The 18,248-nt window shown below is 70.7% G+C and overlaps 1 protein-coding gene across 1 annotated transcript; it reads left to right on the forward strand.

Annotated features, from left to right (window-relative positions):
* The first annotated feature begins 234 nt into the window (after nucleotides 1-234).
* LOC139669604 (basic salivary proline-rich protein 4-like) lies at nucleotides 235-9,565 on the forward strand. The gene is made up of 2 exons (XM_071550103.1): nucleotides 235-401; nucleotides 8,947-9,565. Exons 1-2 carry the CDS (start codon nucleotides 235-237, stop codon nucleotides 9,563-9,565), a joined length of 786 nt encoding a protein of 261 aa, XP_071406204.1.
* The last annotated feature ends 8,683 nt before the right edge of the window (nucleotides 9,566-18,248 follow it).

The following is an 18,248-nucleotide window of genomic DNA, read 5'->3' on the forward strand; positions in this document are numbered from 1 at the left end:
CGACCGAGGTCTCGCCCATCGGCAAACTCCCCCTTGGGGAAAACCAGGGCCTGAGGGCTCGGCCCTCGGCAACCCCCCTTGGGGACCCCCGGCGCCCGAGGTGTCGCCCCTCGGACCCCCTCTTTGGGATCCCTGGCGCCCGAGGTGTTGCCCAGCGAAAACCCCTCCTTGGGGACCCCCGGCGCCCGAGGCGCCGCCCCTCGGCTAGCCTCGCTTTGGGAATCCGCGACGCCCATGGCGCCGCCCCTCGACCAGCCCCCCTTGGGGACCCCTGACGCCCGAGGAGCCGCCCCACGGCAACAACGCCTCAGGGACCCCCAGCGCCGGAGGCGTCGCCGCTCGGCAACCCACCCTTTGGGACCCCTGAAGCCCGAAACGACGCCCGTCGGCAACCCCCCTTTGTAACTCCCAGCGCCCGATGCGTCGCCCCTTGGCAACCCCCCCTTTTGGGCCCCCCGGGGCCTGTGGCGTCGCTCCTCGGCAACCCGCTCTTGGGGACCCCCGGTGCCCAAAATCTCGCCCCTCGGCAACCCCCCTTTGGGGACCACCGGCGCCCGAGGCGCCGCCCCTAAGCCAGCCCCGCCTTGGGGACCCCCGGCGCCCGAGGCTCCGCCCCTCGGCCAGCCACGCCTTGGGGACCCCCGGCGCCCGAGGTGTCGCCCCTCGGCAACCCCCCCTTGGAGACCCGAGGCGCCTGAGGTGTCGCGCCTCGGCAACCCTCACTTCGGGACCCCCGGCGCCCGAGGCGTCGCCCTTCGGCCACCCCCCCCTTGGGAACCACCGGCGCCCGAAATGTCGCCCCTCGGCATCCCTCCTTGGGGAGCCCCGGCACTCGAGGCGTCGTCCCTCGAAAATCCCCCCTTGGGGACCCTCGGAGACTGAGGTGTCGATCCTCAGCAACCCCCCCCTTTGGAGACCCACGGCACCCAAAGTGTCGACCCTCGGCAAGCCCCCCCTTAGAGACCCCCGGCGCCAAAGGTGTCGCCCCTCGACAGCCCCCACTTGGGGACCCCAGTCGCCCAAGGCTCCGCCCCTCGGCCAGGCCCGTCTTAGGGACTTCGGCGCCCGAGGCTCCGCCCCTCGGCTAGGCCCGCCTTGGGGACCCTCGGCGCCCGAGGCTCCGCCCTTCGGCCAGCCCCGCCTTGGGGACCCGAGGCTCCGCCCTTCGGTCAGCCCCGCCTTGGGGACTTCCGGCGCCCGAGGCGCCGCCCCTCAGCCATCCCCGCCCATGGGGACCCGAGGCGCCCGAGGCGCCGCCCATCGGCCAGCCCCGCCTTGGGGACCCCCGACGACCGAGGTCTCGCCCATCGGCAAACTCCCCCTTGGGGAAAACCAGGGCCTGAGGGCTCGGTCCTCGGCAACCCCCCTTGGGGACCCCCGGCGCCCGAGGTGTCGCCCCTCGGAAACCCCCCCTTGGAGACCCGAGGCGCCTGAGGTGTCGCGCCTCGGCAACCCCCACTTCGGGACCCCCGGCGCCCGAGGCGTCGCCCTTCGGCCACCCTCCCCTTGGGAACCACCGGTGCCCGAAATGTCGCCCCTCGGCATCCCTCCTTGGGGAGCCCCGGCGCTCGAGGCATCGCCCCTCGAAAATCCCCCCTTGGGGACCCTCGGAGACTGAGGTGTCGATCCTCAGCAACCCCCCCTTTGGGGACCCACGGCACCCAAAGTGTCGCCCCTCGGCAAGCCCCCCCTTAGAGACCCCCGGCGCCAAAGGTGTCGCCCCTCGACAGCCCCCACTTGGGGAACCCTGGAGCCCAAGGCATCGCCCCTCGGCCACCCCCCATTTGGGAGGCCCGGCGCCCGAGGTGTCGCCTCTCGGCAACCTCAACCCAGTGAATTCCGGCGCCCGAGGTGACGGCCCTCGGCAACGCCCTCTTGGGTTCCAACGACGACCGAAATGACACCCCTCGGCAACCGCCCCTTGGGGAGCCCCGGCGCCCGAGGGCTCGGCCCTCGGCAACCACCATTTGGGGAAGCCCGGCGCCCGAGGCGTCTTCCCTTGGCAACCCCCCCTTTTGGACCCCCGGCGCCCTAGACGTCGCCCCTGGAAACTCCCCCTTGGGGAACCCTCGCTCCCGAGGTGATGCCTCTCGGCACCCCCCCTCTTTGGGGACCCTCGGGGCACGAAGGGTCGCCCCTCAGTACCCCCTCCTTGGAGACCCGAGGCGCCGCCCCTTGGCTAGCCCCGCCTTGGGGACCCTAGGCGACCTTAATATCACCCCTCGGCAACCCTTCGTTGGGGGCCTCCAGAGCCCGATATGTCGCCCTTCGGCAAACCCCCCATCGAGATCCGAGGCGTCGCCCCTCAGAAACCCCCCCTTGGGGACCCTCGGCACCCGAGGCGTCGCCCCTCGGCAACCCCCCCTTGGGGACCCTCGGCGCCCGAGGCGTCGCCCCTCGGCAACACCCTTTTGGGGACCCCCGGCGCCCGAGGCGTCGACCCTCGGCAACTCCCCCTTGGGGTGCATCAGTGCCCAAAATGCCGGCCCTCGGGAATCCTTCTTGGGGAACCCGCTGCCCGAAATGCCGTCCCTCGGCAACCCCCCCTTCGGGGACCCCTGGTGCCCGAGGCGCCTCCCCTCGGCAACCCCCCTTAGGGACCTACGGCGCCCGAGGCTCCGCCCCTCGGAACCCTCCCTTGGGGACCCCCGGCGCCCGAGGCTTTGCCCCATGGCTGGCGCACATTTGGGACCTTTGACGCCCGAGTCGTCGCCCCACGGCAACCACGCTTCGGGGACCCTCGGCGCCCAAGAGCTCGCCCCTCGGCAACCCCCCCTTGGGTACCGCCGGCGCCCGAGGCGCCGCCTCTCGGCCAGCTTCGACTTGGGGACCCATGGCGCCCGAGGCTCCGCCCCTCGGCCAGGCCCGCCTTGTGGACCCACGGCGCCCAAAGCGCCGCCCATCGGCCAGCCCCGCTTCGGGGACCCCAGGCGCCCGAGGCTCCGCCCCTCGGCCAGCCCCGCCTTGGGGACCCCCGGCGCGCGAGGCTCCGCCTCTCGGCGAGGCCCGCCTTGGGGACCCCCGGCGCCCGAGGCTCCGCCCCTCGGCCAGGCCCGCCTTGGGGACCCCAGTCGCCCAAGGCTCCGCCCCTCGGCCAGGCCCGTCTTAGGGACTTCGGCGCCCGAGGCTCCGCCCCTCGGCCAGGCCCGCCTTGGGGACCCTCGGCGCCCGAGGCTCCGCCCTTCGGCCAGCCCCGCCTTGGGGACCCGAGGCTCCGCCCCTCGGCCAGCCCCGCCTTGGGGACTTCCGGCGCTCGAGGCGCCGCCCCTCGGCCATCCCCGCCCATGGGGACCCGAGGCGCCGCCCATCGGCCAGCCCCGCCTTGGGGACCCCCGACGACCGAGGTCTCGCCCATCGGCAAACTCCCCCTTGGGGAAAACCAGGGCCTGAGGGCTCGGCCCTCGGCAACCCCGCTTGGGGACCCCCGGCGCCCGAGGTGTCGCCCCTCGGATCCCCTCTTTGGGATCCCCGGCGCCCGAGGTGTTGCCCAGCGAAAACCCCTCCTTGGGGACCCCCGGCGCCCAAGGCGCCGCCCCTCGGCTAGCCCCGCCTTGGGAATCCGCGACGCCCATGGCGCCGCCCCTCGGCCAGCCCCCTTTTGGGGACGCTCGGCACCCAAAGCGCCCACACTCGGCCAGCCCCTCCTTTTGGGACCGCCGGCGCCCGAGGCGTCGCCCCACGGCAACAACGCCTCAGGGACCCCCAGCGCCGGAGGCGTCGCCGCTCGGCAACCCCCCCTTTTGGGCCCCCCGGGGCCTGTGGCGTCGCTCCTCGGCAACCCCCTCTTGGGGACCCCCGGTGCCCAAAATCTCGCCCCTCGGCAACCTCCCTTTGGGGACCACCGGCGCCCGAGGCGCCGCCCCTAAGCCAGCCCCGCCTTGGGGACCCCCGGCGCCCGAGGCTCCGCCCCTCGGCCAGCCCCGCCTTGGGGACCCGAGGCGCCGCCCCTCGGCAGCCCCGTCTTGGAAACTCCCGGCGCCCAAAGCGCCGCCCAACGGCCAGCCCCGCCTTGGGGACCCCCGGCATTCGAGGCTCCGCCCCTCGGCCAGTCCCGCCTTGGGGAACCCCGGCGCCCGAGACGCCACCCATCGGCCAGGCCCGCCTTGGGGACCCTCGGCGCCCGAGGCTCCGCCCCTCGGCCAGGCCTGCCCTGGGGACCTTCGGCGCCCGAGGCTCCGCCCCTCGGCCAGCCCCGCCTTGGGGACCCTCGGCTCCCGAGGCTCCGCCCCTCGGCCAGGCCCGCCTTGGGGACCCTTGGCGCCCGAGGCTCCGCCCTTCGCCCAGGCCCGCCTTGGGGACCCTCGGCGCCCGAGGCTCCGCCCCTCGGCCAGCCCCGTTTTGGGGACCCTCGGCGCTCGAGGCGCCGCCCCTCGGCCAGCCCCGCCTTGGGGTCCCCCGGCGCCCGAGTCTTCGCCCCTCGGCAACCCCCTTTTGGGGACCCCCGGCGCCCGAGGCGTCGACCCTCGGCAACTCCCCCTTGGGGTACACCAGTGCCCAAAATGTCGTCCCTCGGGAATCCTTCTTGGGGAACCCGCTGCCCGAAATGTCGTCCCTCGGCAACCCCCCCTTCGGGGACCCCTGGCGCCCGAGGCGCCTCCCCTCGGCAACCCCCCCTTAGGGACCTACGGCGCCCGAGGCTTTGCCCCATGGCTGGCGCACATTGGGGACCTTTGACGCCCGAGTAGTCGCCCCACGGCAACCAACCTTCGGGGACCCTCGGCGCCCAAGAGCTCGCCCCTCGGCAACCCCCCCTTGGGTACCGCCGGCGCCCGAGGCGCCGCCTCTCGGCCAGCTTCGACTTGGGGACCCATGGCGCCCGAGGCTCCGCCCCTCGGCCAGGCCCGCCTTGTGGACCCCCGGCGCCCGAGGCGCCGCCCCTCGGCCAGCCCCGCCCTGGGGAGTCCCGGTTGCCGTGGCGTCGCCCCTCGGCAATTCCGCCTTGGGGACCCCAGGGACTCCCTCACCCCGGTGCCTGACATGTCGCCCCCCGGAGTTCCCACCGGGGACCCCACCTCACGGTGCCCAAGATGCCGCCCTCTGGGAGCGCCCGCCGGGAACCCCCGCCCCCGTTGCCTGAAATGCAGGCCCCTTGGGAGCCCCCACCGGGGACCTCCCGGCGCCCGGTGCCCGAAATGTCGCCCCTCGGGAGCCCCACCCGGGGACCCCACCTGCGTGCCCGAAATGTCGCCCTCCCGAAAACACCTATTGGGGAGCCCCGGTGCCAAAAATGTGGGCCCTCGGGAACCCCCCTTTGGGGACCCGGGTGCCCAAAGCGTCGTCCCTTGGGAACCTCCCTTAGGGACCCCCGGTGCTCAAAATGTCGGCCCTCGGGAGCCCGACTTGGGGAACCCCGGTGCCCAAAAGTTCGTCTCTCGGAAACCTCCCTTGAGGACCCCGGTGCCAAAAATGTTGCCCCTCGGGAACCCCCCTTGGAGAACCCCGGTGCCCAAAATTTCGTCCTTCCGGAATCCCCCTTGGGGACCTCCGGTGCCCAAAATGTCGACCCTCGGGAACCCCCCTTGGGGACCCCCGGCGCCCAAAATGTCGGCCCTCGGGAACCCCCCTTGGGGACCCCGGTTCCCAAAATGTCGACCCTCGGGAACCCCCCTTGGGGACCCCCGGTGCCCAAAATGTCGTCCGTCGGGAACCCCCCTTGGGGACCCCCGGCGCCCAAAATGTCGGCCCTCGGGAACCCCCCTTGGGGACCCCCGGTGCCCAAAATGTCGGCCCTCGGGAACCCCCCTTGGGGACCCCCGGTGCCCAAAATGTCGTCCGTCGGGAACCCCCCTTGGGGACCCCCGGTGCCCAAAATGTCGTCCGTCGGGAACCCCCCTTGGGGACCCCCGGTGCCCAAAATGTCGTCCCTCGGGAACCCCCCTTGGGGACCCCCAATGCCCAAAATGTCGGCCCTCGGGAACCCCCCTTGGGGACCCCCGGCGCCAAAAAGGTCGGCCCTCGGGAACCCCCCTTGGGGACCCCCGGTGCCCAAAATGTCTGAGACGTCCCCCTCTCGGAAACCCCCCACTTTGGGGACCCTCGCGACCGAGGCGCCCCCCCATTCGGCAACCCCTCCTTGGGGACCCCCGGCACCTGAGGCGCCACCCCTCGGCCAGCCTCGCCTTGGGAACCCGCGACGCCCATGGTGCCGCCCCTCAGCCAGCCCTGCCTTGGGGACCCCTGACGCCCGAGGCTCCGCCCGTCGGCCAGGCCCGCCTTGGGGATCCGAGGCGTCCGAGGCGCCGCCCCTCAGGAGCCCCTTTTTGGGGACTCCCGGCGCCTGAGGCGCCGCCCATCGGCCAGCCCCGCCTTGGGGACCCTTAGCGCCTGAGGCGCCGCCCCTCGGCCAGACCTGCCTTGGGAACCCTTGGCGCCCGAGGCTCCGCCCCTCGGCCAGGCCCGCCTTGGGGACCCGAGGCGCCCGAGGCTCCGCCCCTCGGCCAGCCCCGCCTTGGGGACACTTAGCGCCCGAGGCTCCGCCCCTCGGCCAGGCCCCACCTTGGGGACCCCCGGCGCCCGAGGCTCCGCCCCTAAGCCAGCCCCACTTTGGAGACCCTCGGCGCCCGAGGCTCCGCCCCTCGGCCAGCCCCGCCTTGGGGACCCGAGGCGTCCGAGGCGCCGCCTCTCGGGAGCCCCTTTTTGGGGACCCCCGGCGCCCGAGGCGCCGCCCATCGGCCTGCCCCGCCTTGGGGACCCCCGGCGCCCGAGGCTCCGCCCCTCGGCCAGCCCCGCCTTGGGGACCCTTAGCGCCCGAGGCTCCGCCCCTCGGCCAGGCCCCACCTTGGGGACCCTTGACGCCCGAGCCTCCGCCCTTCGGCCAGCCCCGCCTTGGGGACTTCCGGCGCCCGAGGCGCCGCCCCTCGGCCATCCCCGCCCATGGGGACCCCCCGTCGCCCGGGACGCCGCCCCTCGGCCAGCCCCGCCTTGAGGACCCCCGACGACCGAGGCTCCGCCCCTCGGCCAGGGCCCGCCTCGGGGACCCCCGGCACCCGAGTCTCCGCCCCTCGGCCAGCCCCGCCTAGGGGACCCTTGGCGCCCGAGGCTCCGCCCCTCGGCAAGGCCCGCCTTGGGGACCCCCGACGACCAAAGGCTCGCCCATCGGCAAACTCCCCTTTTGGGAAAGCCAGGGCCCGAGGGCTCGGCCCTCGACAACCTTCTTTGGGGACCCCCGGCGCCCGAGGTGTCGCCCCTCATCCCCCCTCTTTGGGATCCCTGGCGCCCGTGGTGTTGTCCAGCGGAAACCCCTCCTTGGGGACCTGAGGCGCCCGAGTCGTCGCCCCTCGGCAACCACAGCCCGGTGACTCCTGGCGCCCGAGGTGACGCCCCTCGGCAACCCCCCCTTTGACAGCCCCAGCGCCCAAGGCGTCGCCCCTCGGCAACCTCCCCTTGGGGAGTCCCGGCGACCGATGTGTCGCCCTTCGGAAACCCTCCTGGGGGACCCCCAGCGCACGAGGGCTCGCCCCTCGGCAACCCCCCGTTTGGGGAACCCTGGCGCCCGAGTAGTCGCCTCTCGGCAACCCTGCCTTGGGTATTGTCGCACCTCGGCAATACCCCCTTGGAGAGCCCCGGCGCCCGAGGTGTCGTCTCTTGGCAACCTCAGCCCGGTGACTTTCGGCGCCCGAGGTGACGGCCCTCAGACACCCCCTCTTGGGATCCAGCGGCGACCGAAATGACGCCCCTCGGCAACCGCCCCTTGGGGAGCCCCGGCGACCGAGGCTTTGCTCCTCGGCAACCCCCTCTTGGGGACGCCCGGCGCCCGAGATCTCGCCCCTCGGAAACCCCCCCTTGGGGACTCTCGGCGCCCGAGGCGTCGCCCCTTGGCCAGCCCCGCCTTGGGGACCCCCGGCAGCCGAGAGCTTGCTCCTCGGCCAGGCCCGCCTTGGGGACCCTCGGTGCCCGTGGCGCCAGACATCGGCCAGCCCCTTTTTGGGGACCCCCAACACCCGGGGCGCCGCCCCTCGGCCATCCCCGCATTGGGGATCCCCGGCGCCCGAGGCTAGGCCCCTCGGCCAGGCCTGCCCTGGGGACCCCCGACGACCGAGGGCTCGCCCATCGGCAAACTCCCCCTTGGGGAAAACCAGGGCCTGAGGGCTCGGCCCTCGGCAACCCCCTTTGGGGACCCCCGGCGCCAAACGTGTCGCCCCTCGGACCCCCTCTTTGGGATCCCTGGAGCCCAAGGTGTTGCCCAGCAGAAACCCCCCCTTGAGGACCTGAGGCGCCGGAAGTGTCGTTCTTCGGGATCACCCCCTTGGGGACCCCCAGCGCCCGAGGTGTCGCCCCTCGGAACCCTCCTAAGGGGAGCCCTGGCGCCTGAGGTGTCGCCCCTCGGCAACCCTCCCTTGGAGATCCCCGGTGCCCGAGCTGTCGCCCCTCGGCAACCTCAGCCCGGTGACTCCCGGTGCCCGAGGTGACGCCCCTTGGCAACCCCCCCTTTGGCAGCCCCAGCGCCCGAGGCATCACCCCTTGGCAACCTCCCCTTGGGGAATCCCGGCGACCGATGTGTCGCCCCTCGGAAACCCCCCCTAGGGAACCCCGGGGCCCGAGGGCTCGCCCTTCGGTAACCCCCCATTTGGGGACCCCCGGCGCCCGAGGTGTCGCCTCTCGGCAACCCTGCTTTGGGGAGCATTGGAGCCCGAGGTGTTGCACCTCGGCAATACCCCCTTGGAGAGCCCCGGCGCCCGAGGTGTCGATCCTCAGCAACCCCCCATTTGGGGACCCACGGCGTTCAAAGTGTCACCCCTCGGAAAGCCCCCCCTTAGGGATCCCCGGCACTTGAGGTGTCGCCCCTTGACAGCCCCCTCTTGGGGAAACCTGGCGCCCGAGGCACCGCCCTTTTTGGGACCCCCGGCGCCCGAGTGATGTGCCTCGGCAACCCCATTTTGGGGACTCTCGGCGCCCGAGGCACCGACCCTCGGCCAGCCCCCCTTTGGGGACCCTCGGCACCCAAAGCACCCACACTCGGCAGCCCCCCCTTTTGGGACCACTGGCGCCCGAGGCGTCGCCCCACGGCAACAACGTTTCGGGGACCCCCATGCCGGAGGCGTCGCCGCTCGGCAACCCACCCTTTGGGACCCCTGAAGCCCGAGGCGACGCCCCTTGGCAACCTCCCCTTTGGAACTCCCGGCGCCTGATGCGTCGCCCTTCGGCAACCCCCCTTTTTGGGACCCCCTGGCGCCCGTGGCTTTGCTCCTCGACAACCCCCTCTTGGGGACCCCCGGCGCCTGAGATCTTGCCCCTCGGCAACCCCCCTTTGGGGACCCCAGCTCCCGAGGTGCCGCCCCTAAGCCAGCCCCGCCTTGGGGACCCCCGGCGCCTGAGGCTCCGCCCCTCGGCCAGGCCCGCCTTGGGGACCCTCAGTGCCTGTGGCGCTGCCCCTCGGCAGCCCTGCCTTGGGGACCCCCAGCCGCCCGAGGCGCCGCCCCTCGGCAACCCTCCCTTGGGAACCCCTGGCGCTCGATGTGTCGCCCCTGAGCAACCCCACCTTGGGGACTCTCGGCGCCTGAGGCGTGTCCGCTCAGCATCCCTCTCCTCGCGGACCCTCGGCCCTGGAGGCGTCGCCCTTCTGTAACCCCACCTTGGGGAACCAAGGTGCCTGAGGCGTCGCCCCTCAACAACCACCCCTTGAGCGCCCCCCGGCGCCCGAGGCGTCGACCCTCGGCAAACCCTCTTGGGGACTCGCGGCACCCGAGGCATTGCCCCTCAACAACCTTCCCTTTTGGACCCCTGGCGCCCGAGGCGTTGCCCCTCGGCAACCCTCCCTTGGGAACCCCTTGGCGCTCGAGGTCTCGCCCCTGAGCAACCCCACCTTGGGGACTCTCGGCGCCTGAGGCGTGTCCGCTCAGCAACCCCCTCCTCGCGGACCCTCGGCCCCCGAGGCGCCGCCCTTCTGTAACCCCACCTTGGGGAACCATGGCGCCCGAGGCATCGCCCCTCGGCAACCACCCCTTGGGGACCCCCCGGCGCCTGAGGCGCCTCCCCTCGGCAACCCCCCCTTAGGGACCTATGACGCCCGAGACGCCGCCCCTTTGGCAACCCCCCCTTTGGGGACCCCCGGTACCCGAGGCTTTGCCCCTGCCACCGCCCATTGGGGACCTCCGACGCCCAAGGTGTCGCCCCATGGCAACCACGCCTCGGGGACCCCCTGCGCCGAAGGCGTCGCCGCTCGGCAACCCTCCCTTTGGCATCCCCGGCGCCCAAGGCGACGCCCCTCGGCAACCCCTCCTTGAGGACCCCCGGCGCCCAAGGGCTCGCTGCTCGGCAACCCTCTCTTAGGGACCTATGGCGCCCGAGACGCCGCCCCTGGGCAACCCCCGCTTGGGGACCCCCAGTGCTTGAGGCTTTGCCCTTGCCGCCGCCCACTGGGGACCTTCAACGCCCAAGGCGTCGCCCCATGGCAACCACGCCTCGGGGACCCCCGGCGCCGAAGGCGTCGCCTCTCGGCAACCCACCCTTTAGCACCCCCGATGCCCAAGGCGACGCCCCTCGGCAACCCCTCCTTGAGGACCCCTGGCGCCCAAGGGCTTGCCGCTCGGCAACCCCCCCTTTGGGAACCCCAGCGGCCGTGGCGTTGCTCCTCGGCAACCCCCCTTTGGGAACCCCGGCGCCCGAGAGCTTGCCCTTCGGCAACCCCCTCTTGGGGACCCCCGACATTTGAGGCGTCGCCTCTCGGCCAGCCCCTCCTTGAAAACCCATGCCGCCCGAGGCTCCGCCCCTCGGCCAGCCCCACCTTGGGGACCCCCGGCGCCCGAAGCTCCGCCCCTCGGCCATCCTCGCCTTGGGGATCCCCGGCGCCCGAAGCGCCGCCCCTCGGCCAGCCCCGCCTTGGGGAGCCCGGGCGCCCGAGGCTCTGCCCCTCGTCCAGGCCCGCCTTGGGGACCCTCGGCGCCCGAGGCGCCGCCCCTCGGCCAGCCCCACCCTGGGGACCCCCGGCGCCCGTGGCGTTGCCCCTCGGCCAGCCCCGCCTTGGGGTCCCCAGGCACTCTCCCACCCCGGTACCCGACATGTCGCCCCCCGGAGTTCCTGCCGGGGACCCCACCTCACGGTGCCCGAAATGCTGCCCCCTGGGAGCGTTTGCCAGGGACCCCCCGGCGCCCGGTGCCCGAAATGTCACGCCTCGGGAGCTCCCGCCTGGGATCCCTCCTTCCGGTGCCCGAAATGTCGCCCCCCGGGACCCCCTGCCGGGGAACCCCTTGCGTGCCTGAAATGTCGCCTCCCCAAAAACCCCTATTGGGGACCCCTGGTGCCAAAAATGTTGGCCCTCGGAAACCCCCCTTGGGGACCCTCGGTGCCCAAAATGTCGGCCCTCTGGAACCCCCTTTGGGGACCCCCGGTGCCCAAAATGTCGGCCCTCGGGAACCCCCCTTGGGGACCTCCGGTGCCCAAAATGTCGGCCCTCGGGAACCCCCCTTGGGGACCTCCGGTGCCCAAAATGTCGGCCCTCGGGAACCCCCCTTGGGGACCCCCGGTGCCCAAAATGTCGGCCCTCAGGAACCCCGCTTGGGGACCCCCGGTGCCCAAAATTTCGCACTTCGGGAGGCCGACTCGGGGAACCCCCTTCCCTGGTGCCTGAAGTGTCATCCCTTGGGAGGCCGACCGGGGGAAGCCCCTTCCCTGGTACCCGAAGTGTTACCCTTCGGGTGGACCGCCCAAGGCAACCCTCTTTCCCAGTACCTGAAATGTTGCCCCCGGGGAGGCCGCCAGGGGGAACCCCCTTTCCTGGTGCCCGACCTGTCGCCCCTCGGGAGGCCGCCAGGGGGACCCTCTTTCCCCAGTGCCTGAAGTGTCGCCCCTCGGGAGGCCGCCCAGGGGAGCCCTCATCCCCAGTGCCTGAAGTATTGCCCCTCGGGAGGCCGCTGGGGGGAGCCCCCTTTCTCTGAGACCGAAATGTCGCCCATCAGGAGGCCGCCCGGGGCAACACCCTTCCCCAGTGCCCGAAGTGTCGCCCCTTGTGATGCCGCCCGGGAGAACCCCCTTGCCTGGTGCTCGAAGTGTCGCCCCTCGGGATGTCGCCCGGGGGAACCCTCTTCTCCAGTACCCGAAGTGTCGTCCCTCGGGAGGCTGCCCGGGGGAACCCCCTTCCCCGGTGCCTGAAGTGTCGCCCCTCGGGAGGCCACCCGGGGGAAACCCTCTTTCCCGGTGCCCAAAATGTCACCCCTCAGGAGGCTGCCCGGGGGACCCCCCTTCCGCAATGCCCGAAGTGTCGGACAACTGTAGGCTTCTCAGGGGAACCCTCCTTCCCAGTACCGAAGTGTCGCTCCTTGGGAGGTCGCCCGGGGTACCCGCCTTTTCCATGCACGAAGTGTCGCCCCTCGGGAGGCCGCCCGGGGGACCCCCCTTCCCCGGTGCCTGAAGTGTCACACCACAGGAGGCCGCTGGGGGACCCACCTTTCCCGGTGCCCGAAGTGTTGCACCACAGTAGGCTGCCCAGGGGACCCCCCTTTCCCGGTTCCCGAACTGTCGCCGCTAAGGAGGCCCCCTGGGGGACCCCCATTTCCTGGTTCCCGAAGTGTTGCCCCCTCGAGAGGCCGCCCGGGGGGACCCCCCTTTCCCTGTGCACGAGATGCCGCCCCTTGGGAGGCCGCTCTGGGAACCCCCCCTTCCCCCGTGCCTGAAGTGTCGCCCCTTGGGAGGCCGCCCGGGGGACCCCCCTTCCCGGTGCCCGAAGTGTTGCCACTTGGGAGGGCGCCCAGGGGACCCCCCTTTCTCCGTGAACAAAGTGTCACACTTTGAAAAGCCACCCGAGGGAAACCCCTTTCTCTGAGCTCAAAGTGTCGCCCCGCGGGAGGCCGCCGGGGGGACCCGCCTTTCCCAGTGCGTGAAGGGTCTCCCTTCGGGAGGCTGCCAGGGCGTCCCCCCTTTCCTGGGGCCTGAAGTGTCTCCCCTCGGCAGGGTGTTTGGGGGAACCCCCTTCCCCGGTACCCGAAGTGTTACCCTTCGGGACTCCACCCAGGGGAACCCCCTTCCCAGTACCCGAAATGTCGACCGTCGGGAGGCCGCCCGGGGGAGCCCCCCTGCTCCAGTGCCTGAAGTGTTGCCTGTCGGGAGGGCCGCGAGGGTGAACCCCCTTCCCAGTGCCCAAAGTGTCGCGCCCTCGGAAGGCCACCCAGGGCAGCCTCCTTTCCCTAAAAGAGAAGTGTCACCCTTCGGGAGGCCACCATGGGGAACCCCCTTCTCTGGAGCCAGAAGTGTTGCCTCTTGGCACGCCTCCCAGGGGAACCCCCTTTTTCTGAGCCCAAAGTGTCAACCTTCGGGTGGCCTCCCAAGAGACCCCCCTTTCCCTGCGACCAAAGTGTCGCCCCTCGGTAGGCCGCCCGGGGGAAACCCCTTTCCCGGTGCCCAAAGTGTTGCCTCTTGGGAGGCCGCCCGGGGGACTTGCCCTTTCCCCGTGCACGAAGTGTCACTCTTCGAAAAGCCGTATGGGGGAACCCACTTCCCTGGTTCCCAAAGTGTCACTCCTCGGAAGGCTGCCCAGGGGATCCCCCTTTCCCAGTGCCCGAAGTGTTGCCCCTCAGGAGGCCGCCCGGGAGACCCCCCTTCCCCAGTGCCTGAAGTGTCACCACTTGGGAGGGTGCCCAGCAGGACCCCCCTTTCCCTGTGCATGAAGTGTCGCACTTTGAAAAGCCTCTCGGGGGAACTCCCTTTCCCGGTACCCAAAGTGTCGCCCCTCGGAAGGCTTCCCAGGGGAAACCCCTTTTCCTGAGCTCAAAGTGTCGCCCCGCGGGAGGCCGCCTGGGGGAACCCTCTTCTCCGCTGCCCAAAGTGTCGCCCCTCGGGAGGCCGCCTGGGGGAACCCTCTTTCCCAGTGCCCGAAATGTCACCTCTCAAGAGGCTGCCCGGGGGACCCCCCTTCCCCAGTGTCTGAAGTGTCGCAGCATTGTAGGCTGCCCAGGGGAACCCTCTTTCCCAGTACCAAAGCGTCGCCCCTCGGGAGGCCGCCCAGGGGAACCCCCTTTTTCTGAGCTCGAAGTGTCACCCCGCGGGAGGCCGCCTGTGGGACGCCCCTTTCCCAGTGCACGAAGTGTTTCCCTTCAGGAGGCCACCAGTGGGACCCCCCTTTCCTAGTGCCTGAAGTGTTGCCCCTTGGCGGGCCAACCAGGGGAACCTCCTTTCCCGGTACCTGAAGTGTCGCCCCTTGGGAGGCCGCCAGGGGGAGCCCTCTTTCTCAGTGCCTGAAGTGTCGCCCCTCAGGAGGCCGCCCGGGGAAACCCCCTTCCCCTGTTCTCAAAGTGTCGCCCCTCGGGATGCCACCCGGGTGAATCCCCTTCCCCAGTTCTTGAAGTGTCGCACCTCATGAGGCCGCCCTGGAGAGCCCCCTTTCCCTTAGACCAAAGTGGCGCCCCTCGGGAGGCCGCCCGGGGGAACCCCCTTCTCCGGAGCCAGAAGTCTTGCCTTTTGGGACGCCTCCCAGGGGAACCCCCTTTTTCTGAGCCCGAAGTGTCAACCTTCGGGAGGCCTCCCAAGAGACCCCCCTTTCCCTGAGACCGAAGTGTCTCCCCTCGGGAGGCCGCTCGTGTGAACCCCCTTTCCCGGTGCAAGTAGTGTCGCTCCTCGGGAGGCTGCCCTGGCGACCCCCCTTCCCAGGTGCCCAAAGTGTCGCACCACAGGAGGCCGCCCGGGGGACCCCTTTCCCAGTGACTGAAGTGTCGCCCCTCGGAAGGCCGACTGGGGAAACCGCATTCCCCGGTACCCGAAGTTTTACCCTTCGGGAGGCCGCCCAGGGGAACCCCCTTCCCCAGTGTCCGAAGTGTCGCAGAAATGTAGGCTGCCCAGGGGAACCCTCTTTCCCTGTACCAAAGTGTCGCCCTTCGGAAGGCTGCCCGGGGGACCCACCTTTTCCGGTGCACAAAGTGTCGCCCCTCGGGAGACCGCCTAGCGAACCCCCTTTCCCATATGCCCGAAGTGTCGCACAACAGTAGGCTGCCTGGGAAACTCCCCTTTCCCAGTGCCTGAACTGTCGCCCCTCGGGAGGCCGCCCGGGGGACCCGCCTTTCCCGGTGCCCAAAGTGTCGCACCTCAGAAGGCCGCCCAGCAGACCCCCCTTCCCAAGTGCCCGAAGAGTCGCACCACATTAGTCTGTCTGGGAAACTCCACTTTCCCAGTGGCCGAAGTGTCACCCCTCAGGAGGCCGCCTGGGGGACCCGCCTTTCCTGGTTCCCAAAGTGTCGCACCTCGGAAGGCCACCCAGCGGACCCCCCTTCCCAAGTGCCCGAAGAGTCGCACCACATTAGGCTGTCCGGGAAACTCCACTTTCCCAGTGCCCGAAGTGTCGCCCCTCGGGAGGCCGCCCGGGGGACCCCCCTTTCCCCGTGCACGAAGTGTCGCTCTTCGAAAAGCTGTCCGGGGAACCCACATCCCCGGTGCCCAGTGTCACCCCTCAGAAGGCTTCCCAGGGGATCCCCCTTTCCCTGAGCTTGAAGTGTCGCCCTGCGGGAGGCCGCCCTGGGGAACCCTCCTCTTTGGTGCCCAAAGTTTCGCCGCTCGGGAGACCGCCCTGGGGAACCCTCCTCTTTGCTGCCCAAAGTTTCGCCCCTCGGGAGGCCACCCGGGGGAACCCTCTTTCCCAGTGCCCGAAATGTCACCTCTCAAGAGGCTGCCCTGGGGACCCCCCTTCCCCAGTGCCTGAAGTGTCGCCGCTCAGGAGGCCGCCCGGGGGAACCCTCTTCTCCGGTGCCCAAAGTGTCGCCCCTCAGGAGGCCACCCGGGGGAACCCTCTTTCCCAGTGCCCAAAATGTCAACCCTCAAGAGGCCGACCGGGGGACCCGCCTTCCCCAGTGCCTGAAGTGTCGCACCACTGTCGGCTTCCCAGGGGAACCCTCTTTCCCAGTACCGAAGTGTTACCCCTCGGGAGGCCGCCCGGCGGACCCGCCTTTCCCGGTGCCCAAAGTGTCGCACCTCGGAAGGCCGCCCAGCGGACCCCCCTTCCCAAGTGCCCGAAGAGTCGCACCACATTAGGCTGTCCGGGAAACTTCACTTTCCCAGTGGCTGAAGTGTCGCCCCTCGGGAGGCCGCCCGGGGGACCCCTCTTTCCTGGTGCCTGAAGTGTCGCAACATGGGAGGCCACCCGGGGGACCCTCCTTTCCCCGTGCACAAAGTGTCGCTCTTCGAAAAGCTGCCCGGGGGAACCCACATCCCCGGTGCCCAGTGTCACCCCTCAGAAGGCTTCCCAGGGGATCCCCCTTTCCCTGAGCTTGAAGTATCGCCCCGCGGGAGGCCGCCCTGGGGAACCCTCCTCTTTGGTGCCCAAAGTTTCGCTATCGGGAGGCCACCGGGGGGAACCCTCTTTCCCAGTGCCCGAAATGTCACCTCTCAAGAGGCTGCCCGGGGGACCCCCCTTCCCCAGTGCCTGAAGTGTCGCCCCTCGGGAGGCCGCCCGGGGGAACCCCCTTTCCAGTGCCCGAAATGTCACCTCTCAAAAGGCTGCCCGGGGGAACCCCCTTCCCCAGTGTCCGAAGTGTCGCAGAAATGTAGGCTGCCCAGGAGAACCCTCTTTCCCTGTACCGAAGTGTCGCCCTTCGGGAGGCCGCCCGGGGGACCCCCCTTTCCCCGTGCACGAAGTGTTGCTCTTCAAGAAGCCACCCAGGGGAACCCACTTCCCCTGTGCCCAAAGTGTCGCCACTCGGAAGGCTTTCCAGGGGATCCCTCTTTCCCTGAGCTCGAAGTGTCGCCCCGCAGGAGGCCGCCCGGGGGAACCCTCGTCTTTGGTACCCAAATTGTCGCCCCTCGGGAGGCCAACCGGGGGAACCCTCTTTCCCAGTGCCCGAAATGTCACCTCTCAAGAGGCTGCCCGGGGGACCCCCCTTCCCCAGTGCCTGAAGTGTCAGAGCATTGCAGGCTGCCCAGGGGAACCCTCTTTCCCAGTACCAAAGTGTCGCCCCTCGGGAGGCCGCCCAGGGGAACCCCCTTTCCTGAGCTCGAAATGTCGCCCCGCAGGAGGCCGCCTGTGGGACGCCCCTTTCCCAGTGCGTGAAGTGTCTCCCTTCGGGAGGCCGCCAGTGGGACCCGCCTTTCCTCGTGCCTGAAGTGTCGCCCCTCGGCAGGCCGCCCAGGGGAACCTCCTTCCCCAGTACCCAAAGTGTCGCCCCTCGGGAGGCCGCCAGGGGGAGCCCTCTTCCCCAGTGCCTGAAGTGTCGCCCCTTGGGAGGCCGCCCGGAGCAACCCCCTTCCCCTGTTCTCAAAGTGTCGCTCCTCGGGAGGCCGGCCGGGTGAACCCCCTTCCCCAGTTCTTGAATTGTCGCCTCTCGTGAGGCCGCCCAGGAGAGCCCCCTTTCCCCGAGACCAAAGTGGCGCCCCTCGGGAGGCCGCCCGGGGGAAACCCCTTTCCCGGTGCCAAAAGTGTCACCCCTCGGGAGGCCGCCCGTGAGACCCCCCTTCCTCAGTGCCCGAAGTTTTGTACCACAGTAGGTTGCCCAGGGGATCCCCCTTTCCTGGTGCCCGAAGTGTCGCCACTTGGGAGGCCGCCCTAAGGAACCCCCTTTCCCGGTGCCCGAAGTGTCGCCTCCTTGGAGGCCGCCCGGGGGACCCCCCTTTCCCCGTGCATGAAGTGTCACTCTTCGAAAAGCCGTACAGGGGAACCCACTTCCCCGGTGCCCAAAGTTTCGCCCCTCGGAAGGCTGCCTAGGGGATCCCCCTTTCCCTGAGCTCGAAGAGTCGCCCCACAGGAGGCCGCCCGGGAGACCCCCCTTCCCCAGTGCCCGAAGTGTTGCACCACAGTAGGCTGCCTGGGGGACCCCCCTTTCCTGGTGCCCGAAGTGTCGCCACTTGGGAGGACGCCCAGGGGACCCCCCTTTCTCCGTGCACGAAGTGTCGCACTTTGAAAAGCCTCTCGGGGGAACTCCCTTTCTCGGTACCCAAAGTGTCGCCCCTCGGAAGGCTGCCCAGGGGAAACCCCTTTTCCTGAGCTCAAAGTGTCGCCCCGCGGGAGGCCGCCCGGAGGAACCGCCTTTCCCAGTGTGCGAAGTGTCTCCCTTCGGGAGGCCGCCAAGGGTCCCCCCTTTCCTGGTGCCTGAAATGTCGCCCCTTGGCAGGCCGTTTGGGGGAACCCCCTTCCCCAGTACCCGAAGTGTTACCCTTCGGGACTCCGCCCAGGGGAACCCATTTCCCTGGTACCCTAAGTGTCGCCTGTCGGGAGGCCACTCGGGGGAGCCCCCTTCCCCAAAGCCTGAAGTGTTGCCCGTAGGGAGGCCGCGCGGGTGAACCCCCTTCCCAGTGCCTAAAGTGTTGCCCCCTCGGAAGGCCACCCGGGGCAGCCCCCT

Source organism: Pithys albifrons, chromosome 3 (genome assembly GCF_047495875.1).
Source record: "Pithys albifrons albifrons isolate INPA30051 chromosome 3, PitAlb_v1, whole genome shotgun sequence".
Classification (NCBI taxonomy): domain Eukaryota; kingdom Metazoa; phylum Chordata; class Aves; order Passeriformes; family Thamnophilidae; genus Pithys; species Pithys albifrons.